This window comes from Bos indicus x Bos taurus, chromosome 15, assembly GCF_003369695.1.
Source record: "Bos indicus x Bos taurus breed Angus x Brahman F1 hybrid chromosome 15, Bos_hybrid_MaternalHap_v2.0, whole genome shotgun sequence".
In the NCBI taxonomy this organism is placed as follows: domain Eukaryota; kingdom Metazoa; phylum Chordata; class Mammalia; order Artiodactyla; family Bovidae; genus Bos; species Bos indicus x Bos taurus.
In genome coordinates this window covers 33,168,673-33,194,803 of record NC_040090.1, presented here as the reverse complement: position 1 = coordinate 33,194,803, position 26,131 = coordinate 33,168,673, and the positions used below count along the sequence as shown (strand labels likewise).

Sequence of the window (26,131 nt, the reverse complement as noted above, 5' to 3'; positions counted from 1 at the left end):
AGCCACCTCAATGAGAAACCCAGATGTACTGCAACTAGAAAGCAGCCCCTGCTCACTGCAACTAGAGAGAGCCCACCCACAGCAACAAAGACCCAGCACAGCCAAAAAATGAATAAATACACGAATAAGTTTTTAAAGAATAATATATGAAAGTATGCTTGGTTTTGAAAAACATACAGAAGTAGAAAAATATATTGAAGCTTCAAAATTAAAAAAGCAAGAAAGAATATTTATGGTGTGTTCACTTTTTATAAAAGATAGAAGGGAGAAAAAAATATATTTGCAATCTGCACAAGTATACCAATAAAAACTTAGGGAGGTAACCCAGAAACTACTGAGATTGATCTTATCCAGGGAGTGGGTAGAAATGGGTGAGAAGAATAAGACGGTAACAACAGGGTAGGAAACGTGGAGGGGTGACACTTAGTAGAGTTTGTGGTTTTATGTTCTTAGAGTTCATGCAAATGTTTCACATACTCTAATTTTTAATGAACAAAAATCAAGGAGAAAATGGAGAAACCCTAATGTAGACTATAAATGGGGGCAAGTGAACCTAACTTTATTTACAATGAAAGGGACGAAAAAGTAAGTTTTGAACCAATATTTTGCCTTGAAACCTCCAGGTTCTAACAAATACTGGGTTCTAGATAGTAGATTTTGTTTCAACAGCACAATGAGTTAGCAAGTCTGAAACTACATCCTGTATATTCTAGGATTAAGCAAACATGGAAATATATTGTAGATAACTGGAGTCTGATTCTTCACTGTTAGAGAAAGAAAAGACATTAAGTGCTAGGACGTTAAAACGAATATTGGTTGAGTGGACCTGGAGGTATGGACTCCTCCTTGTTAAGATGGATAGAGAGAAGATACACAGAAAAACAGATAAGATGATTGATCAATGTGGGTAACTGTGTTTGTATGTGTATATTTAACTATATATTTGTGTATATAGATAGAGAGAGAGAGTGAAGTCGCTCAGTCGTGTGTGACTCTTTGCAACCCCATGGACTATAGCCTACCAGGCTCCTCCATCCATGGAATTTTCCAAGCAAGAATACTGGAGTGGGTTGCCATTTCCTTCTCCAGAATATATAGAGTTTATATATATTAATACATCACATACACACATATGTAAACATTCATTTTCTACTAACAAGCAACAGCATTTCTTAGAAAAGTACCTTTTTACAGAGCTTGGGCAGAGAAAGTACAAGATGACCCTGGAATAGCTTGCTATGCCTTAAAGCAGGGAAGTGCTCAGAGAAGGATGGGGCCATGACACAGGGACACAGGAGTCCACCTGGAGGACCTCAAACTCAGGGGTAAGAACTGGGCAGATGTGGGGAAGCAGAAGGCTTCCAGAAATCCCTTAGAAGGGGCACAGACCATATGTAATTAACTGTGACATTTCAAAAACAACAGTCCTCCTCCATCTCACTTTCCCACTCTTGGAAGACAAAGGAATGCCTGTGGAGCTACTGGGAGGGGAGCCCCTGCCTTCTCTGTCTCCAGGCTGGCAGTGGTGGGAGCAGCCCTGGATTCAGACTGTGGGTATCAACACTGGAAGGAAAAATCAGAGGATATGGACTTCCTTGGTGGTCCAGTGGTTAAGACTCCACACTCCCAATGCAGGGCTCCTGGGTTCAATTCCTGCTCGGGGAACTGGATCTCACATGCCGCAATTAAAAATCCTGCACATGACCACAAAGATCCTGAGTGCTGCAGCTAAGACCCAGCATGGGCAAATAATAATAATAAATACAATGCATAAGGAAAAAGAAGAGTATGATCTCAGGAAACAAAACACACAGCAGGGAGGGTTTTTGATCACCAGATAGCTCTGGTAAACCCGAAGGACCCCCAACTCTGGGGCAGCTGATCACATCCATCTCCTTCTTTAACACCTGCCCCATGCTCACAGCACAGACGCTGACCGCTGGCCAGCACCACCAACCCACTCAACTCTGCAGTGCCTGCCTAGAAGTGGGGGGAAGGGTGACAAGGTGGGACCACAGCTCGTCCAGATGTTTGTATAAGCAGCAAATCTCCTACCCCACAAACTCACACACTTCTAGGAGCCCCTGAATCATGGACCTGGGATGGGACTTTTTGCTCCTCTGTTTAGGAACACAGGCCAGGGCAATGCACAGACTTCAGGACTATGGGAGGCAGAGAGTTTTAATCATATTCCTCTTTGTAGCTCCAATGGGCTTCCCTGGTGGCTCAGATTCTGAAGAGTCTGCCGGCAATGTAGGAGACCCGGGTTCGATCCCTGAGTCGGGAAGATCCACTGGAGAAGGGCATGGCCACCCACTCCACTATTCTGGCCTGGAGAATCCCATGGACAGAGGAGCCTAGTGGGCTACAGTCCATGACATCACAAAGAGTCAGACACAACTGAGTGACTAACACACACACAATCACAGTGTCAATAGGCACATAGCTGGTGTCAGAGGAATCATCAGCTTTCCCCAGGTTTCACCTTCGTGTAAGTGAGAACTTAGAGCCAGAATCAGCCAAGATTCCACTGCGCCAGGACCACTGCAGGGTGGCCTCATCCCCAGGTGGGTCCCAAACCTCCCTGTCATCTCACTCACCCGCCAAACAAGTCTTACTTAAAGATCTAACCATTTGCTAAAGGTTTGGGGTTTCAGTGTAAACCACCGTGAACCAAACTGCCTCGTGGCTCCCATAGTAATGGGATAGGGACCCACCCCAAACCTGAGCAAGCACAAACACACACACCTACACTGGTAGGGGGAGGGGGAGGTAGAGATGAGGGGAACAGGATGAGTAGGAGCTGAGAGCTTCTTGCAGCAGCTGCAGGACTGAACCTGGATTGTGGCTTTTCAGGGTGACCTCAGTGAGGACTGGGGCTTGAGTTCTGCCCAAGGAGAGCACCAAGGGTCCCCCTTGGACCCACCACCCCCAAGGAAAGGAAGCCGCTCCCAGTAAACAGTTGCATCCTTAGGGTCCCAGCTCCCTCCCTGAGTTGTCAATTCCATACTGCCCCCCACCACCTTCATAAGGGTCCTCTGGACTTTGGCATCTTCCTCTGAGCCTGGACAGCAGCACCTGCCTCGGCCACACCCATTGGCCTCTAAGCAACTAACCTCAGGCCACAAAGACACCACTCTCCTCTTCTGGTGGAGGAGAAGTTCTTCTCAGGTCCTGATGCAGCAGTGGAGCAGGGTGGATGGGAGGAAGTAAGCCCTGGAGTCCACAAATTGATCTGCTGGAACCAGTCCCACCGTGGAAGGCCTGGTAGAAGTGTTAGTGTTAGTCACTCAGTCATGTCCAACTCTTTTTGACCCCATGGACTGTAGCCCACCAAGCTCCTCTGTCCATGGGATCCTCCAGGGAAGAATACTGGAATGGCTAGCCATTCCCTTCTCCAGGGCATCTTCCCAGCCCAAGAATTGAACCCAGGTCTCCTGAATTGCAGGCAGATTCTTTACCTTCTGAGCCACCAGGGCAGCCTGATGGAATTCAGTCCCACTGTGGGAGGCCTGGTAGAGGATGGCCCAAATGCACAGGGCACACCAGAGGAAGAACCCCCATACCACAAAGCCCCCATCAGCCCTGGGGCCAGGCAGACCCACTGAAGGATGGGCAGGTCAGGTCAGGGAGCCAAGGTCATCACTGAATCATCACAGAGTCTGATACAAACCACCCAAGAAGGATTAGCTAGTTCACCAAATCCTGCAAACTTCAGTTTGCCTCCTTCAGTTTGGGGAAACAGCATTTCCCCAAATTTTGGCCCTGAGGATGTGGTGCAGAACCAACTGACGGGTCAGCTAGCCCACCCCGGCACCACCTTCACCTCTGTGTCTATGAGTGCCCCCCCATCCGGCAGCTTCCCAGCCACTCTCAGCCCCGAACGTCCCATGAGGCCTAAGATCCAGGAGACCAGCCTGACTGCGCTTTCTCACGGCCCCTATAGATCAACCGCCAAGCTGCTGCTCTTGTAAGAGAACTTCCCTGTCAGTTTCAGAGCCGCCCAGTGGGCCCCACAGCAGCTGCAGCTTCTTCTCACCCCTCGGGTGCCTTCCCCAGAAGAAGAGGCCCCATGGACACCCTTAATAGACAGCCACACATGTGCCCCATCAAGACCCTCAGGACACAGGCTCCCACGAAGCCCTGGCCGAGGGCCTAAAGGCAGAGTCAAAACAAATCAGTCAGGAAACCTGGGCCTTTGATATTAGAGCATCACTTCCTTTTTGAGGGGCTTCTGAGCATCTGAGAAGTGAAAAGGCAAAGAAGAAAAGGAAAGACATACCCATTTGAATGAAGAGTTCCAAAGAATAGCAAGGAGAGATAAGAAAGCCTTCCTCACAAATCAGTGCAAAGAAATAGAGGGAATAAATAGAATGGGAACGACTACAGATCTCTTCAAGAAAATTAGAGATATTAAGGGGACATTTCATGCAAAGATGGGCACAATGAAGGACAGAAACGGTATGGACCTAACAGAAGCAGAAGATATTAAAAAGAGGTGGCAAGAATACACAGAAAAACTATACAAAAAGATCTTCATGACCCAGATAATCACGAAGGTATGAACACTCAACCTAGAGCCAGACATCCTGGAATGTGAAGTCAAGTGGGCCTTAGGAAGCATCACTATGAACAAAGCTAGTGGAGGTGATGGAATTCCAGTTGAGCTGTTTCAAATCCTGAAAGATGATGCTGTGAAAGTGCTGCACTCAATATGCCAGCAAATTTGGAAAACTGAGCAGTGGCCACAGGACTGGAAAAGGTCCGTATTCATTCCAATCCAAAGAAAGGCAATGCTAAAGAATGCTCAAACTACCACACAATTGCATTCATCTCACATGCTAGCAATATAATGTCCAAAATTCTCCAAACCAGCCTTCAACACTATGTGAACCACGAACTTCCAGAAGTTCAAGCTGGATTTAGAAAAGGCAGAGGAACCAGAGATCAAATGGCCAACATTCATTGGATCATCGAAAAAACGAGAGAGTTCCAGAAAAACATCTATTTCTGCTTTATTCACTATGCCAAAGCCTTTGACTGTGTGGAGCACAAAAAACTGTGGAAAATTCCTCAAGAGATGGGAATATCAGGCCACCTTACCTGCCTCCTGAGAAATCTTTATGCAGGTCAAGAAATCTGTATATAGTTAGAACTGGACATGGAACAGCAGACTGGTTCCAAATCAGGAAAGGAGTACGTCCAGGCTGTGTACTGTCAGAGTGCTTATTTAATTTATATGCAGAATACATCATGTGAAATGCCAGGCTGTATGAAGCACAAGCCATAATGAATATTGCTGGAAGAAATATCAATAACCTCAGATATACAGACGACACCACCCTTATGGCAGAAAGCGAAGAACTAAAGCACCTCTTGATGAAAGTGAAAGAGGAGAGTGAAAAAGTTGGCTTAAAACTCAATATTCAGAAAACAAAGATCATGGCATCCAGGCCCATCACTCCAGGGTAAATAGATGGGGAAAGAGTGGAAACAGTAACAGACTTTATTTGGGGGGACTCCAAAATCACTGCAGATGGTGACTGCAGCCATGAAATTAAAAGACGCTTGCTCCTTGAAAGAAAAGTTATGACCAACCTAGATAGCATATTCAAAAGCAGAGACATTACTTTGCCAACAAAGGTTCGTCTAGTCAAGGCTATGGTTTTTCCTGTGGTCATGTATGGATGTGAGAGTTGGACTGTGAAGAAGGCTGAGCGCCGAAGAATTGATGCTTTTGAACTATGGTGTTGGAGAAGACTCTTGAGAGTCCCTTGGACTGCAAGGAGATCCAACCAGTCCATTCTAAAGGAGATCAGTCCTGGGTGTCCTTTGGAAGGAATGATGCTAAAGCTGAAACTCCAGTACTTTGGCCACCTCATGCGAAGAGTTGACTCATTGGAAAAGACTCTGATGCTGGGAGGGATTGGGGGCAAAAGGACAAGGGGAAGACAGAGGATGAGATGGCTGGATGGCGTCACTGACTCGATGGACATGAGTCTCAGTGAACTCCGGGAGTTGGTGATGGACAGGGAGGCCTGGCGTGCTGCAATTCATGGGGTCGCAAAGAGTCGGACACGACTGAGTAACTGATCTGATCTAATCTGATCCCTGGTGGCCCAGTGGTTAAGAATCCACCTTGCACGGCAGGGGACTTGGGTTCAATCTCTGGTCTAGGATCTAAGATCCCACATGGCATGGGGCAACTAAACCCAAGCGTGGCAACTACCGAAGCCTATGTTCTCTGGAGCCTACACGAAACAACCAGAGAGCCCACGGCCTACTACACAAGATCCCACATGAAGTGAGGAACATCCTATATGTCAAAGATATAGATAAATAAAAGTTAAAAAAAAAAAATAAAGAAAATGCTTTGTGAACAGTTAAAGCACCCTGCCAACACCAGGAGAGTTTAAGGGGAAAAATCCAGGAAAGTGACCAGGTGACGGACTAGCAAGAGAGGTGCTCTGGAGGCCCCCAGGGAAATACTACAGGGAATGGGACCACCCAGGAAAGATTCCAGAAAAATGGGTCCAGTACCAGTGATGGAAGCAGGCTTCCCTCATAAAGATATCCCAGGTGCAGCTCTGCCCCAGAGGACTCATTGCCAGGAGTGGGCCACAGGGAAGATATTAGCTGTGGCAGGAACTGGCCAAGAGAAGCAGGGACTCAGCCTGCCAACTGCTCCACCTGCAGAGGGCAGAGGAAGAAATGGCCCACGGCCTCCAGGAGGCACCAGCTCCCAGCAGGACTAGGCTCCCAGGACTGCAGCCTGGGGTTTGTGCCAGGGACAGCAAGCAGGGAACCCAGGCAACTGGGGTGTGCTTTGCCAAACAGATGGCCCTGCCCAGGAGAGGAGATGCCAGAGCCTGTGGGAACCCCAGTGGGCTGGACTTGGCACTCACAACCCCTTTACTACAGCTGAGGACCTGCCAGGTTTTGCCACTCTGTCCCCACAGTGGACAGACCAGACACTCAGAACAGAGTTCCTCACCCTGCTGTCCCCACCCTTATCTATCAGTGATTGTTAAAAGACTTAACGGTGCATGGAAAGATGGGAGACATCACTACTGATCATACAGATGCAAATCAAACCACAATGAGGTATCACACCAGTCAGAATGGCCATCACCAAAACGTCTACAAACAATAAATGCTGGAAAGAGCATGGAGAAAAGGGAGCCCGCCTACACTGTTGGTGGAAATGTAAAATTGTACAGCCACTATGAAGAACAGTGTGGAGTTTCCTTAAAAAACTAAAAATAGAAATACCATATGATCCTGCAGGTCTTCCCTGGTGGCTCAGACAGTAAAGAATCTGCCTGCAATGAAGGAATCATGGAAGACTCTGGGTCAGGAAGATCCTCTGGAGGAGGGCATGCAACCCACTCCAGTATTCTTGCCTGGAGAACTTCATGGAGAGGAGCCTGGGTAGCTACAGTCCATGTGGTCGAAAAGAGTCAGACACGCCTGAAGCAACTTAGCACGTACACACACCTGGTCCTGCAATCCCACTCCTGGGCATATATCCAGAGAAAACCATAAATCAAAAAGATGCATGCATTCCAATGTATGTATTGGATGCAGCACTTTACAATGGCCAACATGTGGAAGCAACCTAAATGTCCCTCAACAAAGGAATGGATAAAGATGTGATTGTACATATATACAATAGGATATTCAGTTCAGTTCAGTTCAGTCGCTCAGTTGTGTCCGACTCTTTGCGACCCCATGAATCGCAGCACGCCAGGCCTCCCTGTCCATCACCAACTCCCGGAGTTCACCCAGACTCACATCCATCGAGTCAGTGACGCCATCCAGCCATCTCATCCTCTGTCGTCCCCTTCTCCTCCTGCCCCCAATCCCTCCCAGCATCAGAATCTTTTCCAATAAGTCAACTCTTCGCATGAGGTTACCAAAGTACTGGAGTTTCAGCTTTAGCATCATTCCTTCCAAAGAACACCCAGGACTGATTTCCTTTAGAATGGACTGGGTGGATCTCCTTGCAGTCCAAGGAACTCCCAGGAGTCTTCTCCAACACCACAGTTCAAAAGCATCAATTCTTCAGTGCTCAGCTTTCTTCACAGTCCAACTCTCGCATCCATACATAACCACAGGAAAAACCATAGCCTTGACTAAACGGACCTTTGTTAGCAAAGCAATGTCTCTGCTTTTGAATATGCTATCTAGGTTGGTCATAACTTTTCTTCCAAGGAGTAAGCATCTTTTAATTCCATGGCTGCAGTCACCATCTGCAGTGATTTTGGAGCCCAAAAATATAAAGTCTGACAATGTTTCCACTGTTTCCCCATCTATTTTCCAAGAAGTGATGGGACCAGATGCCATGACCTTCATTTGCTGAATGTTGAGCTTTAAGCCAACATGTTCACTCTCCTCTTTCACTTTCATCAAGAGGCTTTTCAGCTCCTCTTCACTTTCTGCCATAAGGGTGGTGTCATATGCATATCTGAGGTTATTGATATTTCTCCCAGCAGTCTTGATTCCAGCTTGTGTTTCTTCCAGCCCAGCGTTTCTCATGATGTACTCTGCATATAAGTTAAATAAGCAGGGTGACAATATACAGCCTTGATGTACTCCTTTTCCTATTTGGAACCCTTCTGTTGTTCCATGTCCAGTTCTAACTGTTGCTCCCTGACCTGCATACAGGTTTCTCAAGAGGCAGGGCAGGTGGTCTGGTATTCCCATCTCTTTCAGAATTTTCCACAGTTGATTGTGATCCACACAGTCAAAGGCTTTGGCATAGTCAATAAAGCAGAAGTATATGTTTTTCTGGAATTCTCTTGCTTTTTCGATGATCCAGCGGATGTTGGCAATTTGATCTCTGGTTCCTCTGCCTTTTCTAAAACCAGCTTGAACATCTGGAAGTTCACGGTTCATGTATTGCTGAAGCCTGGCTTGGAGAATTTTGAGCATTACTTTACTAGCGTGTGACATGAGTGCAATTGTGCGGTAGTTTGAGTATTCTTTGGCATTGCTTTCTTGGGGATTGAAATGAAAACGGACCTTTTCCAGTCCTGTGGCCACTGCTGAGTTTTCCAAATTTGCTGGCATATTGAGTGCATCACATTCACAGCATCACAGCATTTTGAGGTTGCATCCGAGTACTGCATTTCAGACTCTTTTGTTGACCATGATGGCTACTCTATTTCTTCTAAGGGATTCCTGCCCGCAGTAGTAGATATAATGGTCATCTGAGTTAAATTCACCCATTCCAGTCCATTTGAGTTCGCTGATTTCTAGAATGTCGACATTCACTCTTGCCATCTCCTGTTTGACCACTTCCAATTTGCCTTGATTCATGGACCTAACATTCCAGGTTCCTATGCAATATTGCTCTTTACAGCATCGGACCCTGTTTCTATCACCAGTTACATCCACAACTGGGTATTGTTTTTGCTTTGGCTCCATCCTTTCATTCTTTCTGGAGTTACTTCTCCACTGATCTCCAGGAGCATATTGGGCACCTACTGATCTGGGGAGTTCCTCTTTCAGTATCCTATCATTTTGCCTTTTCATACTGTTCATGGGGTTCTCAAGGCAAGAATACTGAAGTGGCTTGCCATTTCCTTCTCCAGTGGACCACATTCTGTCAGACCTCTCCACCATGACCCTCCTGTCTTGGGTGGCCCCAGGGGCATGGCTTAGTTTCATTGAGTTAGACCAGGCTGTAGTCCTAGTGTGATTAGATTCACTAGTTTTCTGTGATTATGGTTTCAATGTGTCTGCCCTCTGATGCCCTCTTTCAACACCTACCATCTTACTTGGGTTTCTCTTACCTTGGACGTGGGGTATCTCTTCACAGCTGCTCCAACAAAGCGCAGCTACTGCTCCTTACCTTGGACGAGGGGTATCTCCTCAGCACCACCCCTCCTGACCTTGAACATGGAATAGCTCCTCTAGGCCTTCCTGCGCCCGTGCAGCCAGCGCTCCTTGGACGTGGGGTTGCTCCTCTTGGCTGCCACCCCTGGCCTCAGGCATGGGGTTGCTCTTTCCAGCCGCTCCCCTGGCCTCGGGTGTAGGGTAGCTCCTCTCTACTGCTCCTGTGCTGTCACAGCCTGGCACTCTCTGCCACCGCCCCAGACCATAGACGTGGGGTAGCTCCTCCCGGCCGCTGCCCCTGACCTCGGACCAGAAGCATCCTAAGATACTGGTAAAAGGAACGTCCAATGATGGAGATCAGAACTCAGCATCCTGGGAACCCACACACCCCAAGTGAGACCTGAAAATGCCTTCGAAATGCCACCAACAGCTCTCTGCTGCTGCTGCTAAGTCGCTTCAGTCGTGTCCGACTCTGTGAAACCCCATAGACGGCAGCCCACCAGGCTCCCCTATCCCTGGGATTCTCCAGGCAAGAATACTGGAGTGGATTGCCATTTCCTTCTCCAGTGCATCAAAGTGAAAAGTGAAAGTGAAGTCGCTCAGTCATGTCCGACTCTTCAAGATCCCATGGACTGCAGCCTACCAGGCTCCTCCATCCATGGGATTTTCCAGGCAACAGTACTGGAGTGGGGTGCCATTGCCTTCTCCGACCAGCAGCTCTCAGTCCTGGCTAAATTCTATAGGTAACATCCACAGCTCCATGTAAATGATCTCTGAGTTCTGATCACCTCCTCTAATCTGTCTCCTATTTTCCAGGCAAGAAAGCCCCAGGTGCTGCAGGGTTTGAGAGGAAATGTGGGTCCAAGCAACCTTTTAAGTTAAGTCAAGTCATATTCGACTCTTTGCGACCCCATGGACTGCAGCACGCCTGGCCTCCCTATCCATCACCAACTTCCGGAATCTACTCAAACTCATGTCCATTGAGTTGGTGATGCCATCCAACCATCTCATCCTCTGTCATCCCCTTCTCCCCCTGCCCTCAATCTTTCCCAGAATCAGGGTCTTTTCAAATGAGTCAGTTCTTCGCATCAGGTTTTACTCACATACTATTCTCATTCTTAGCAACTTCAGCAACCAACACATTTCCCACTCAGTGTCCACAATGTTCAGGGCTTGATGTCTTCCTCAACTACATTTTTTAAAGATTTTTTTGGATGTGGAACATTTTTTTTAAGTCTACTGAATTTGTTTCAATACTGCTTTTTTTTTTTTTCTTCTTCTTCTTCTTTGGATTTGAGGGATGTGGGATCTTAGCTCTTTAAGCAGGGCTGAAACCTGTACCCCCTACAATGGAAGGTGAAGTTTCATCCACTGGACAACCAGGGAAGTCCCTCAATTGCTTTTTTCTAACTCTACAATAGACACCATCAAAATATAAACAATAAATTCACCACCATTAAAGTTCGAACTTTCCAATCTTTTTTATATTTTTATAACCTATAGGGCTTCCCTGGTGGCTCAGCAGTAAAAGATCCACCTGCCATTGCAGGAGATGTGGGTTTGACACCTGGATTGGGACGATCCTCTGGAGAAGGAATGGCAACCCACTCCACTATTCTTGCCTGGGAAGTCCCATGGAGAGAGGAACCTGGCCGTCTACACTACACAGGGTTGCAAAAGAGTAATAAACAACTTAGCGACTAAACAACAGAGAGGATTCTTAAACCATGTTCCAAAACCTTTTTAATTCAGTACCATTCTTTTTAATTTATTCAAGTACACTTTATATTTTTTAAGTAAACAAATTCTATTTTTAATTTCTTTTACACTGCAAAAGAATACAATGTTGTATTAGCTTCTACTGTACAACAAACTAAATATATCTCCACTTTCTTAGGATTCTTTTCCCATATAGGTCATTAGAGACCTTCAGAGAGTTCCTTGTGCTAGAGTAAGTCCTTAGTAGTTAACTATTTTATGCACTTTATATTTTGTAATTCATCACTATAATCTCTCCATCTAAGCACCTGCAGCATTTTAATCCTCTGTCATATTTGCCTTGCCTGTCTCAACAAAAAGGAACTCAGAAACATATTACATTTTCCTCAAAATGGGTATTCTGGTGAAAATAATATCAGCTGGATAACACATTTCTATCTTCAGAAGAACATTCAACACTACCTTAAAACCTACTTCAATTTGGTGTTCCCATCACATGAAATGATAGCCTCAACAGATTATCCCCTCCAGTCACCAATCCTGACCCTGACTACCCACCAGCAGCAGAAAGACTAATGATAAAGCCCAAGGAATCTACTAGGAAAGAAACCCTCACGTTCCTACCACCAGCACTGCCACATGCAGATATATACACATAATCACCTGTGGTGAAAGAAAATTGAGTGTTTCTAAATTACTACCCTCTCTCCTCTTCAGCAAGTCCTCTTATTTCACTTCAGCATCTCTCTTGATCCCACATCTACTCCACCTGTCCAGAGCCACAACCCTACTCCTGGGTCCACTCTTTTCCTCAGGAATTACTGTACTAACTGATACATCTCCAGGTCCACCCTTCACTCCAATATGCCTACAATGTGTAGAGAAAGTCATCTACTTGGTGACATAGCAAATAACCTAATTCAATCATGCCAACTCCCTCTCCTTTATTTTCTCCTTTAAGATACACAGGCCTTGGTGTTACTGCTGATCACAACCAAGAATAATTCATTTCCCAATAGTGAGGATGCACTTTCAGAAGAGCATAATACTCAGAACAGTGAATGTTAAGCATGAACAAAATTCTCTTGAGGAAAGAATGCTTTTCTCCCTGGAATTTATATCAGTTCAGTTTAGTTCAGTGGCACAGTTGTATCCAACTTTTTGGGACCCCATGGTGTGCAACATGCCTTGTGCAGGACTTCCTTGTCCATCACCAATTCCCAGAGCTTACTCAAAATCATGTCCATTGAGTTGGTGATGCCATCCAACCATCTCATCCTCTGTCATCCCCATCTCCTCCCACCTTCAGTCTTTCCCAGCATCAGGGTCTTTTCAAATGAGTCAGTTCTTGGCATCAGGAGCCCAAAGAATTGGAGTTTCAGCTTTAGCATCACTCCTTCCAATGAATATCCAGGACTTACTTCCTTCAGAATTGGCTGGTTGCATCTCCTTGCAGTCCAAGGGACTCTCAAGAGTCTTCTCCAACACCACAGTTCAAAAGAATCAATTCTTCAGCACTCAGCCATCTTTATGGTCCGACTCTCACATTCATACATGACTCCTGGAAAAACCATAGCTTTGTGTAGACAGACCTTTGATGGCAAAGTAATGTCTCTGCTTTTTGATATGCTAAATTTTTCAGTTTTTTTTTTTTTTTCCCCAAGGAGCAAGCATCTTTTAATTTCATAGCTGCAGTCACCATCTGCAATGATTTTGGAGCCCAAGAAAATAAAGGCTCTCACTATTTCCATTGTTTCCCCATCTGTCTGGTTCTAACTGTTGCTTCTTGACCTGCATACAGGTTTCTCAGGAGGCAGTAACAGTGTCTGGCATTCCCATCTCTTTAAGAATTTTCCACAGTTTCTTGTGATCTGCACAGTCAAAGGCTTTACTGTACTATAGTCAATGAAGCAGTAGTAGATGTTTTGATATTTAATGATTCAACTATTATTATTAGTCTAGTTAGATGGACTGTTCTCCTTTATTTCTGCATTCTCTCGCTTCACTGATTAAGCTTATCCTTTAGCTAATATTTTTCACAGACAAAAGCAGGCAGAGGACATAGTGGGGAAAGACCATAGGGTCCTGTTCTGCTTCACTTTGAGCCCAAGATCTTGCTCTACAAGGTTTTTTAGACGCCTTCAGGTTTGAGTCGCTACTCTAATAAAATTTCATGCTGTATGTAGCTTCTGACTACCTTTTCATTTATGCCTGGAGTTTCTTTGACAAGATCTTTATCTTTTGAATGTCCTGCTTCCCTTGTATTCTTGATGCCCTGTTTTGAACAAATTCTCACAGCTTCCAAGTATCAATCGAAGCTCAGAAACCCCTGCTTTGAGTCAGTTGCTCTCAAACCTTGGTGTACATTGCAATCATCTAAAGGGCTTTGTACATCCCAGATATCTGGGCTTCACTCCAAGATTTTCCAATTTGGTGGCCTGGGGTCCAGAGTTACTTTATCCCACATTCTGGGTGAATGTTAATGTCCTGGCTTTGGGACTCATACTTGGAGAAGATAAAGTGTGTTCACTGAGGATTCCTTCAATGTGACAATCACTACAATTAACAGAGGCACAGAGAAAAAAAAAAACTGTGAGTTTCTAAATGGATGCTTCTTCTGAACGATTTTGAAGAGATAAGACTGTGTCTCCTTACTGTTTGGTGTACGGTTCATAATTTTTAGGTCTATAACCTTGATAGGTCACCTCTCCAAACTGACAAAAGAAACAGAATTTAAAATTTCTATATTTCAGTATAGAGTGTTCAGAGAGAGCTGTACTTGACAACATGGGAAAGCCATGGAGGTGGCTCCAGTCCCTGAAGGAACATCATGAACTCAAGAAAATCAAATGGAGGATGTGCATGTTTTGAAACTCCTGCAACACTAACAGGAGGGATGTTTTCCAAACAGTTGCTTTGTACACTGGTGAATCATGCTATTCTTTATGGGCAAAATTATGTGCTTCCCCTATAATTTAACAAAATTACAATTCTAGATTATCAATTGTAGGAAATAAATATGAAACAACTCTTGCAATTATACATATAATGAATTTACTGTAAGTTTGAAAACTTCAAACACACTTTTCACATGCATGTTCTCTGGTCAGTAGAGAGAATGATGAAAAGCTTGGAAGTACCCTGGACACATTGTCTTATATGCATAGTAGCCTCTTCCAAATGTGGCCCAGAGGATGAAGTGGAGACTACAAAATACTCCCACCAGGGATCCAGACCAGGGTGGAGAACAGACGTTCAGGTAATTGAATTACCAAACTTAGCCCCATATACACAGGCATATACAGGGTTAACTGTACCTGGCAAAGGACTCTGGGGTGGCAAGGAAGCTGGATGGGCATCTCCTGGCAGTTGAATTGGGTGATTGGATCACCGGGTCGTTCCAGTCACACCACTGGGTCCATTATCTAAATCCAATCACTCAAGAGTTAAGCCAATCACCAAAGAGGTCTCTGCCCACCTTGGGCCCAGGCCTCCACATGAAGGCCTTCTCTCGTCTCTGATTCAAATGCTCATTTCAAAAGTGGACCCAGCCAGTCATCTCCCTGGCCTTCAGAGTCCCCCTCAGACCCTGAAGTCCTCGTGTCCAGCTGGAGTCCCAAGAGACTGCCGCCATGCCCTCCTCCCCACTCAGGGTGGCTGTGGTCTGCATGAGCAGTGTCAACAGGAGCATGGAGGCTGTGGTCTGCATGAGCAATGTCAACAGGAGCATGGAAGCCCACCGCATCCTCAGCAAGAACGGGTTCCATGTCAGGTCTTTCGGAGCCGGATCCCACGTGAAGCTCCCAGGAGGGGCACGCAAGCCACCCGTGCTCTACGACTTCTCCACGTCCTACAAGAAGATGCACAGCGACCTCTCCTCTAAAGACCAAAAGCACTACAAAAGGAATGGAGTCTTACACATCCTGAAAAGAAATGAGAGAATCAAGCCTGGCCCAGAAAGGTTTCAAGAGTGCCCAGATCCCTTTGACGTCATCTTCACCTGTGGGCAGAGGGCCTATAACCGGGTGGTGGCCGACCTATGTGCCAGGGATCAGGAGACCTGGCAGCCTGTGCCAGGCGTCAACGTGGACATAGACGACACCCTGGAGGCAGCCAGCCTTGGAGCCTCGATCATCTGTGAGCTCTGCCAGGGTCTCCAGCAGGCAGACGACACGCAAAGTCATCTGGCTGAGCTGCTCCAGGCAGCGAAGGAGAAAACAGGAAGGAGCTTTCTGCACATGGTCTGCTTCTACTGAGGAAGCATCTTGGCTGGTTTCAGCTCCTTTGTTGGTAAGAACCCGTGCCTGGACTCTTGAGCTGCTGGGTATTTTCTGGGAGAGGCTTCTTCAAAACCGTTTCTGTTAAAGGCCATCTCTGTATGATCTGTTGTCAGGTACACCCCACCCAGTGAAGGAGGTGGAGGAGGACAGCATCACATGGCACGGGGAACATGGAACACCGGTAGACATGCCAACCCTTCCAATGTGGGGAACGATGGTGTGGAACTGGACCTGGAAGGAAGAACTCAATGCTCACAGGGTTCTGCAAGGAGGTTAATCTCGAGGACTCTCTTTACTGGATGGACTATCAAGACTGATCACAGAGCCCAGGACAAGCAATGCATTGAAGGATATTCTGAGAAAAAGGAACAGTGTCTATATATTGATCTATATGGATACTAATTTCCTTTTGTCCTTTTGGTGTGGTGTATCAATACGACGGGTTGTTTTTTCTTAAGTGGGATGGGAATACATTGAATGGAAATTATATTGAATTAGAAATATTTTTGCTTTTAGAGTGTTTGTCTTTGATGAATGCCTACTTTATTAGAAACTCAGGGTAGACCATGTTTGGCTTTTTTAGGGGAAAATCCAAGCATGATTTGTTTAATCCAATGGCTTATTTATGAAATAAAATTAGAAATCACGACCCAGAGGGATAGTATGGGGAGGGAGGAGGGTTCAGGATGGGAAACATATGTATACCTGTGGCGGATTCACGTTGATATATGGGAAAATCAATACAATATTGTAAAGTTTAAAAAAATTTTTTTAAAAGAAAGAGAAAAAAAAAAGAAATCACTGTAGTCCATGGTCACATTTTTACTAAAATCCAAGCCCTATCTGTTGAACTATGTAGCGTATTTAAATAAAACAAAATGAAATAAATCAAAATAAAACTCTTTAAGAAAAGGCGTCTTCTCATTTGTCATAGGGGATGGGTATCTTGAGTTCCTTTTTTTCAAAGCCTATAAATCCCATGTAGAAAAGCATCCTTTTCTCTTGAGAATTTACTTCTTGCTTCAAACATTCGCTGTTTTGTGTTTTGTGCTCCTCTGAAAATGGATCCTCATTATTTGGCAGTGAAACATTCTTGGTTCTGACCAGCTGTGCCACCAAGTCCTGTGTGACTCACAGAAGAAAATAAAGGAGAGGTGGTTGGGATGGTGAAGTAGTTTACTGACTATCAGAAAGTAAGTGTGGGCTTTGTTATCTGTGTAGGTGGCATGGAGTGCCATGGATCTGGAGGGATCAGGGAGTACAGGACATCCTGAGGACAGGAGTGCACTGAGCAGTAGGGAGGTGGCTCTGCATAGGGGGAGAAGCTGTGGGAGCAGAGGCAGGTGTTGGAGTTGAAAAGACAAGACATGATGAAGAGAAGGGAGAGGGATGGATATAGAAGCACTCAATTTCTGTCTTTCCCCACATGTGAGCAGGTGCATCTATATCTGAAAGTGGCAGTGGTAGGGAGATGACGGTTTTCTTTCCTGGTAGAGTCAGTGGTATTCAAGATCAGTCTCTTACCTGAGGGTGGACAGTCATGGTCAGGAATGGAGAGAGAGTAGGAGTCGGCTGAGATCATCTTTTCCAATGATGGGACCACAAAATTGAATTAGGGACATTTAGGAGCCCCTTGAAAGAAAGAGAAATGATTTGTCCAGGTGAACTTATTTTGCCAGAAAATCCATATGCAGAAAAAGCTGTTGCTTGAATTCCTGCCCGTAGGGATATGCAGGAAGAAAATATGAGAGAGTGCAACTGGTTCAAAGTGCTGTAGATGTTACACAGGAGCAACTATAGTAATGTCTCCTAACATAGTATGTATCCATGGAAAAATTAAGGGAATGGAACTGGATGAAATGGATGCTGAAGCATAGTTTGTCTAAGAGCTATTAGAGTTGAAAAAAATAAACAAAAGATTGGAAGGTGGGTGGTTGAATGTTGGTGAATATTCTGCTTTGGATTTTGATGTAGTGGCAGAGATCTGGGTGGATGTATGGAAGCTCCTGTCACAGGGGAGTGTGAAGAAAAAGGCAGCTGGGGAAGAAGTGACAATACAAAAGTTTGCTGGTGTTGAATGGGTGATGTGTGTACTTGTAGGGTTTGTTAAGTACTTGACCTATATCTTCTGATTTTACATCCAGAATTGACAGAATATGGGTTCCTCAGAGTGGTAAGTCCAGAAAGACAGAGAAGAGATTTTGTCTACAGGATCGATTAAAAAAGAAAGAAAAGAGGTAGTAGTCATAAAAAAGATGTTGACATCATTCAAAAGAGAACTGACTCTAAAGGAAATCAATCTTCATATAAATGAAAACATATTCAAGGTTATCTCAAGGTGAAAAAACAGGGATGGTGTTCAGTTAAATAGGGCTCAGAATTGGCAGAAAATGAAGGGAACCCTGCCCTGTAAGGTCTCCTCTATCAGCACTGCAGATATCAGGAAGGCTTATGAAGTGACACAGGAGCACTGCTCTAGCACTAAGAGCTCAACTGTTGACTGCCACAGTGCTGGCATGCTGAACAAAAACCCCCCTTCCCCACCCTGAGTCTCAGAGAGAAATTCAGGAGCACACAAAGCAGATCAGAAGCAGAGGTTTTTGCCACTGTGTGACCCTAGAGCCATCTTATGAAGAGAAAGGACCATGATGAAATAACTTCCTCCTGTAGTATCATGAATGTAGTTTGGGCTCTGAGATCTTTCTTCTCTCTCTCTCTCTCTGTTTTTCCAGGCAGGATGAGTTAGGTCTCAGGCAGTGACTGTTAAAAAACATTTTCATATCATATTTGAGAGCTGACTACCTTTTCAGGTATGCCTGGCCTTTTCTCTAATCTGGCTTTTCTCTTCAGAATATTCAACCTCCCATCTAGAGGCAATGCTTCTCAGGGACTTCCAAGGTCCAGTCAAGTTTCTGAAATCCCTGCTATTAATCTACTTGCTCTCAATCTTTACTGCACATCCCTGCGATCCAATTCAGTGGTCTGGGAGTCCAATTCCCAGGTTAAACAAGCTCCCCTTCAGTTCATGTTGATGCTCTGGGGGTCACACTTTGAGTAGACTTGGGCTGTTTACTGACATAGGACTCTGCACTCAGAGAATCACTGCAATGGACTGAACACTCAGTCTGTGGCTCTATGAAGAGATCTTTGCCCTCGTCATTTTGAAGTGACAGCATTAAGTCTCCTTAGTGGTCAATGTCCCAACCCCAAGTTTAATATCTGTACAGTTGCTTCATCAGCTATGCAAATGGAGAAATCAATGAAAAGGCTCCTATTTTGAGTATGGAGCACTCAGACTGAGCTGCTTTTGGAGACAAGATAAGGGAGGAGGATCAGGTCGGTTTGCTCCAGAATTCTGATGAATTGAAGAAAAGAGAAAGGAGAAAATGCGGTGTTCTTGCAACTTGTGAAACCCTATCAAATGGCAGTCATATTTTCCAGAGATTGCTTTTGACACTGGTGCATGCTTTTATTGACTGATAGGAAGAACCATGAATGCCTTCCTAGGATTTAGCACAACTGCTCTCAGTTCAGTTCAGTTCAGTCGCTCAGTCATGTCCGACTCTTTGCCACCCCATGAATTACAGCACGCCAGGCCTCCCTGTCCATTACCAACTCCCAGAGTTCTCTCAGACTCACGTCCATCGAATCAGTGATGCCATGCAGCCATCTCATCCTCTGTTGTCCCCTTCTCCTCCTGCCCCCAATCCCTCCCAGCATCAGAGTCTTTTCCAATGAGTCAACTCTTCAAAGGTGGCCAAAGTACTGGAGTTTCAGCTTTAGCATCATTCCTTCCAAAGAACACTCAGGACTGATCTCCTTTAGAATGGACTGGTTGGATCTCCTTGCAGTCCAAGGGACTCTCAAGAGTCTTCTCCAACACCACAGTTCAAAAGCATCAATTATTCGGCACTCAGCTTTCTTCACAGTCCAACTCTCACATCCATACATGACCACTGGAAAAACCATAGCCTTGAATAGATGGACCTTTGTTGGCAAAGTAATGTCTCTGCTTTTCAATATGCTATCTAGGTTGGTCATAACTTTCCTTCCGAAGATAAGTGTCTTTTAATTTCATGGCTGCAATCACCATCTGCAGTGATTATGGAGCCCAAGAAAATAAAGTTTGACATTGTTTCCACTGTTTCCCCATCTATTTCCCATGAAGTGATGGGACCAGGTGCCATGATCTTTGTTTTCTGAATGTTGAGCTTTAAGCCAACTTTTTCACTCTCGTCTTTCACTTTCATCAAGAGGCTTTTCAGTTCCTCTTCATTTTCTGCCATAAAGGTTGTGTCATCTGCATATCTCAGGTTATTGATATTTCTCCCAGCAATCTTCATTCCACCTTGTGCTTCTTCCAGCCCAGCGTTTCTCATGATGTACTCTGCATAGAAGTTAAATAAGCAGGATGACCATATACAGCCTTGATGTACTCCTTTTCCTATTTGGAACCAGTCTGTTGTTCCATGTCCAGTTCTAACTGTTGCTTCCTGACCTGCATATAGGTTTCTCAAGAGGCAGGTCAGGTGGTCTGGTATTTCCAACTCTTTCAGAATTTTCCAGATTATTGTTCTCCACACAGTCAAAGGCTTTGGCATAGTCAATAAAGCAGAAATAGATGTTTTTCAGGAATGCTCTTGCTTTTTCGATAATACAGCAGATGTTGACAATTTGATCCCTGGTTCCTCTGCCTTTTCTAAAACCAGCTTGAACATCTGGAAGTTCACGGTTCACAACTGCTCTGCCAGAGTATCAATTCTAATATGAAAATCTGGGGAGCAACCACTGTGATTCTTGCATCATTGGATTAGGAGGATCAGGAATCTCAAAGACCTTTTCCACATACACGTCTTCAGTTCTTTGGAAGGCTGGTGAGAAGCCAGTGAGTAGTCTAGCTGTTTTGCCTGATACCAAGTATAGCCCCATAAACACAGGCACAGATGGAGTTAACTGGAGATGGAAAAATGCTCAGGAGGGGGTGGGGGTTGGGTGGGCACACAATGGCATTGAGGTTGGGTGATTGCATCAATGGAATTGTTCAGAATACAGCACTGGGTTCTCTGCTCCCAGCCCACCATTCAAATCCAATCAGTCAAGAGTTAAGCCAATCATCAATCAAGATTTCCCCTCCCACTGAGGACAAGTGCCTCCATATAAACGCCTTCTTTCTTCTTTGACTCTAACACTCCTTGGAAGAGCTGGACCCAGTCGGTCATCCCCTGGCCTTCAGAGTTCCCTGAGCCCCTGAAGTCCGGGCGTCTGACTAGAGTCCCAAGTGGCCGCCACCATGCCCTCATACCCGCTCAGTGTGGCTGTGGTCTGCATGAGCAACATGAACAGGAGCATGGAGGCCCACCGCATCCTCAGGAGGAAAGGATTCCGAGTCAGGTCCTTCGGAGCTGGATCTCGAGTCAGGCTCCCAGGAAGGGCACGCAACCTCCCCGTGGTTTACGATTTCTCCACTACCTATGAGGAGATGCGCAAGGATCTTGTGCGCAAAGACGGACAACGCTATAACAGCAACGGCATCTTATACATCTTGGGAAGAAACGAGAGAATCAAGCCTCGCCCGGAAAGATTTCAAGAGTGCCGAGATCGCTTTGACGTCATCTTCACCTGTGAGGAGAGCGTCTACGACAAGGTGGTGGAGGAGCTGTGGGTCCGAGAGCAGGAGACCTTCCAGCCTGTGCACGTGATCAACGTGGACATGGCCGACAACGCGGAGGACGCCACGCTTGGGTCTTTGATCATCTGTGAGCTCTGCGAACGCCTCCAGCAGGCAGACAACCTGGAGGACTCTGTGGTCGAGGTGCTCCTGGCAGCCGAGCGCAAAACTGGCAAGAGCTTTCTGCACACGGTCTGCTTCTACTGAGGATCTTGTCTGCTTGCAGGTCCTCTTGGTAAGCACTTGTGTCTGGACATTGGGCTAGGTGGTATTTTCTGTCAGAAGCGGCTTCCAAGGCCTTTCTGCTAAAAGCCATCTACATGACTTTTTCCAGGTACACTCCAGCCTGGGAAGGAAGTGGAGAAGGAAATCTTTTTCTGCAAAGTAACATGAATGCCCTGGAGGCATCCAAACCCTTCCACGGTGGGAGACGATGGTATGCATTCTTGACCTGGAAGGAACACTTCAGGGCACACAGGGCTCTTCGAGGAAGTTAACCTAGAGGACTCCATTATCCACATCAAGAGACCAAGGTTTACAATGGGCCAGTGATGCGTTGAAGGACATTCAGGGAAGAAGAACAAACAAACCCCACACCATTTCCATTCCATCATTTGTTTTTACTTCATCATTTTAATACAATTTCCTTTTGTCATTTTTGTATTGTGCATCAGTATAAATGAATTTTTCTTTTTAGCGAGATAGGATTATATTTAATGTTTGGACTTTAGAAATCTATTTTTAGTTTAGAAACTCAGGTTCGATAATAGTAGGCATTGATTGCTAAAATTTGAGCATAATCTGTTCAATTCAATATTCATTAAATGAAATAAAAGCTTCTAGTTTATAGAAAATGGATCTCCTAATTTGTTGTAGGGGTTGGAACTTACAAAAGGAGCACCTTGGTTTCTTACTGTTCAAGCTGAATGAATTCCACAGGGTAAAGCGCTCTTTCCTCAAGCAGATTTTCTTCATGCATAAAAGGTTCATTGAGTATTGAACTCCTCTAAACGTGGATTCTCACATGCTAGTAAAGTAATGCTCAAAATTCTCCAAGCCAGGCTTCAGCAATACGTGAACCGTGAACTTCCAGATGTTCAAGCTGGTTTTAGAAAAGGCAAAGAAACCAGAGATCAATTTGCCAACATCCGCTGGATCATCAAAAACCAAGAGAATTCCAGAAAAACATCTATTTCTGCTTTATTGACTATGCCAAAGCCTTTGACTGTGTGGATCACAATAAACTGTGGAAAATTCTGAAAGAGATGGAAATACCAGACCACCTGACCAGCCTCTTGAGAAACCTATATGCAGGTCAGGAAGCAACAGTTAGAACTGGACATGGAACAATAGACTGGTTCCAAATAGGAAAAGGAGTACATCAAGGCTGTATATTGTCACCCTGTTTATTTAACTTCTATGCAGAGTACATCATGAGAAATGCTGGGCTGGAAGAAGCACAAGGTGGAATGAAGATTGCCAGGAGAAATATCAATAACCTGAGATATGCAGATGACACAACCCTTATGGCAGAAAATGAAGAGGAACTGAAAAGCCTCTTGATGAAAGTGAAAGACGAGAGTGAAAAAGTTGGCTTAAAGCTCAACATTCAGCAAACGAAGATCATGGCATCTGGTCCCATCACTTCATAGAAAATGATGGGGAAACAGTGGAAACAGTGTCAGACTGTATATTTGAGGCTCAAATCTCTGCAGATGGTGACTGCAGGAATGAAATTAAAAGACGCTTACTCCTTGGAAGAAATGTTATGACCAACCTAGATAGCATATTGAAAAGCAGAGACATTACTTAGCGAACAAAGGTCTGTCTAGTCAAGGCTATGGTTTTTCCAGTGGTCATGTATGGATGTGAGAGTTGGACTTTGTAGAAAGCAGAGTGCCCAGCCATTAAAAAGAATACATTTGAATCAGTTCTAATGAGGTGGATGAAACTGAAGCCTATTATACGGAGTGAAGTAAGCCAGAAAGAAAAACACCAATACAGTATACTAACACATATATATGGAATTTAGAAAGATGGTAACAACAACCCTGTATGCAAGACAGCAAAAGAGACACAGATGTATAGAACAGTCTTTTGGACTCTGTGGGAGGTGGGGGGTGGGGAATGATGTGGGAGAATGGCATTAAAACATGTATAATATAATATAAGAAATGAATTGCCAGTCCAGGTTCGATGCAGGATACAGGAAGCTTGGGGATGGTGCACTGGGATGACCCAGAGGGCTGGTATAGGGAGGGAGGTGGGAGGGGGGTTCAGGATGGGGAACACGTGTACACTCGTGGCAGATGCATGTTGATGTATGGCAAAACCAATACAATATTGTAAGGTAAAAAATAATAATAACAATTTTTTTTTAATTAAAAAAAAAAAGAAAGCTCAGTGCCAAATAATTGATGCTTTTGAACTGTGGTGTTGGAGAAGACTCTTGAGAGTCCCTTGGACTGCAAGGAGATCCAACCAGTCCATTCTGAAGGAGATCAGCCCTGGCTGTTCTTTGGAAGGAATGATGCTAAAGCTGAAACTCCAGTACTTTGGCCACCTCATGCGAAGAGTTGACTCATTGGAAAAGACTCTGATGTTGGGAGGGATTGGGGGCAAGAGGAGAAGGGGACGACAGAGGATGAGATGGCTGGATGGCATCACTGACTCGAGGGGCATGAGTCTGAGTGAACTCCGGAAGTTGATGGACAGGGAGGTCTGGCGTGCTAGGATTCATGGGGTGGCAAAGAGTCGGACACAACTGAGCAAATGAACTGAACTGAACTGAAACTTGGATTCTGTCTATAGGGAAGTGAATCATCTTGTGTCTGACCAGCAATGAGACCTAGGCTTACTGGAGAAACTTACAGGAGAAAGTAAAGGAAAGGGGAGTTGGCCTGGTTGAATGAGGTATCTTGCTATGTCAGAAGGTTGATGTGGACTTTATTTACAGAGCAAAGGCAGGATGGAGCAAGGGTGGACCTGGAGGCATGGGATGAGCTAGTAAAGGTTTTCCCAAGGAGAAGTGTGGATTGAGCAGTAAGGTGGACGCTCTGGACAGGAGGAAAAGCCATGGGATCATAGGAAGCTGATGGAGTTGAAAGGACAGAACATGCTGAAGAGGAGAGAGAGGGAAGAATTTAGAAGCAAAGTCAATTTTCTGTCTTTCCACACTGGTGACGGGGTGTACCTATCCACGTGGGGCAGTGCTGGCGGTAGGGAGTTGAGGGTTTCTTTCCGGGTAGATTCAATGAGCTTCAAGGTCAGTCTTTCATCTGATGTTGAGGCAGTCAGGGCAGAAATGGGAAAGGGATCAGATGGTGTGTTGAGATGATCATCTCCAATGATGGGAACACAAAATGGAAATAGGGAATGTTGGAAATTTCTCTCCCTTTATAAGAGAGAGAAATGATCTGTCCAGGAAATCTTACTTTTGTCAGAACATTCACTGGAAGGAATTGAGAAAATATTTTTGGTTGGTTTCCTGTCTGTAGAGGAATGGAGGAGGCAAATATGATAAAGCATGTAAAAGTGCAGCTGGTGTTCCAAAGGAGTGACTCCAGTGAGGAAACTCAACATAGAAAGTGTCCATGGAAAAGTTAAAGGGAATGGGACTGGATGAAATGGATGGTGGGACATGGTTTGTCTGAGAGTCCTTAGAGCTGCAAAAATAACAAAAGATTGGAGGGTTGACAGTTGAAGGTTGATGAGTGTCCTGCTTCAGATTTAGATGTAGTGCAGAGATGTGGATGGAACTTGGGAAGTTGCTGTCTTGGGGGAGGGTGTAAACAAAAGCAGTTGGGCAAATGTAACAACACTGAATATCTTTGGTATTGAATGGGTGATCTTTGTGCTGGTTGGGTTTGCTATGAATGGGACCTGTTCTAGTGACTTCACATAAAGAATTGTCAGAAGAATAGGAACCCTCTCATTGACATATGGACGATGACCCCGAGGATGCCACCCTTGGGTCTTATCATCTGTGAGCTCTGCGAATGCCTCCAGCAGGTGGACTACCTGGAAGACCCTCTGGTTAAGGTGCTCCTGGCAGCCCAGTGGAAAACAGGCAAGAGCTTTCTGCACAGGGTCTCCTTCTACTGAAGATCTTGTCTGGCTTCAGCTTCTTAGTCCCTAAGAACCTGTGCCTGGACATTGGGTTAGGTGGTATTTGCTGTGCAAGGATCTCATAGCTCTTTTTGCTAAAAGCCATCCTTATGATTTTTTTCAGGTGCACCCCACCCAAGCAAGAAAATGCAGGAGAAAAGCGTTGTGTGGATAATGGAACTTGAGTCACCAGGAGCCATCAAAAACCTTCCAAGGTGAGGGATGATGGTGTGGGGACTTGACTTGGAGGGAACAGTTCAGTGCTCACATGGCTCTGCAAGGAAGTGAACCTGAAGAACTCTCTTTTCAGATCAACTAATGAAGGCTTATAATGGAATGGTGGGTGTGTTTTGTTCAGTATAATCAGGAAAGAAACTTGTCTATTTCATCATTTTAAAACAATAACCTTTTTTCTCTTTTGTAGTTTTATATAAATATATAAATTTTTATTGAGATGTCATTCTAGTGAATTGTTTTTACTTAGAAATATATTTATATTTAGATTGTATGTCTTTTA

At 45.0% G+C, this 26,131-nt stretch overlaps 1 protein-coding gene and 1 pseudogene across 1 annotated transcript; both read left to right on the top strand.

The window, feature by feature from the left end:
• The first annotated feature begins 15,191 nt into the window (after nucleotides 1–15,191).
• Nucleotides 15,192–15,815, top strand: LOC113904730 (RNA polymerase II subunit A C-terminal domain phosphatase SSU72-like). Its single transcript, XM_027561827.1, has 2 exons — nucleotides 15,192–15,215; nucleotides 15,255–15,815. The coding sequence occupies exons 1-2, from the start codon at nucleotides 15,192–15,194 to the stop codon at nucleotides 15,813–15,815; spliced, it is 585 nt and encodes a 194-aa protein (XP_027417628.1).
• Nucleotides 15,816–21,129: 5,314 nt separating this feature from the next.
• Nucleotides 21,130–21,714, top strand: LOC113904729 (annotated as a pseudogene).
• Nucleotides 21,715–26,131: the final 4,417 nt, after the last annotated feature.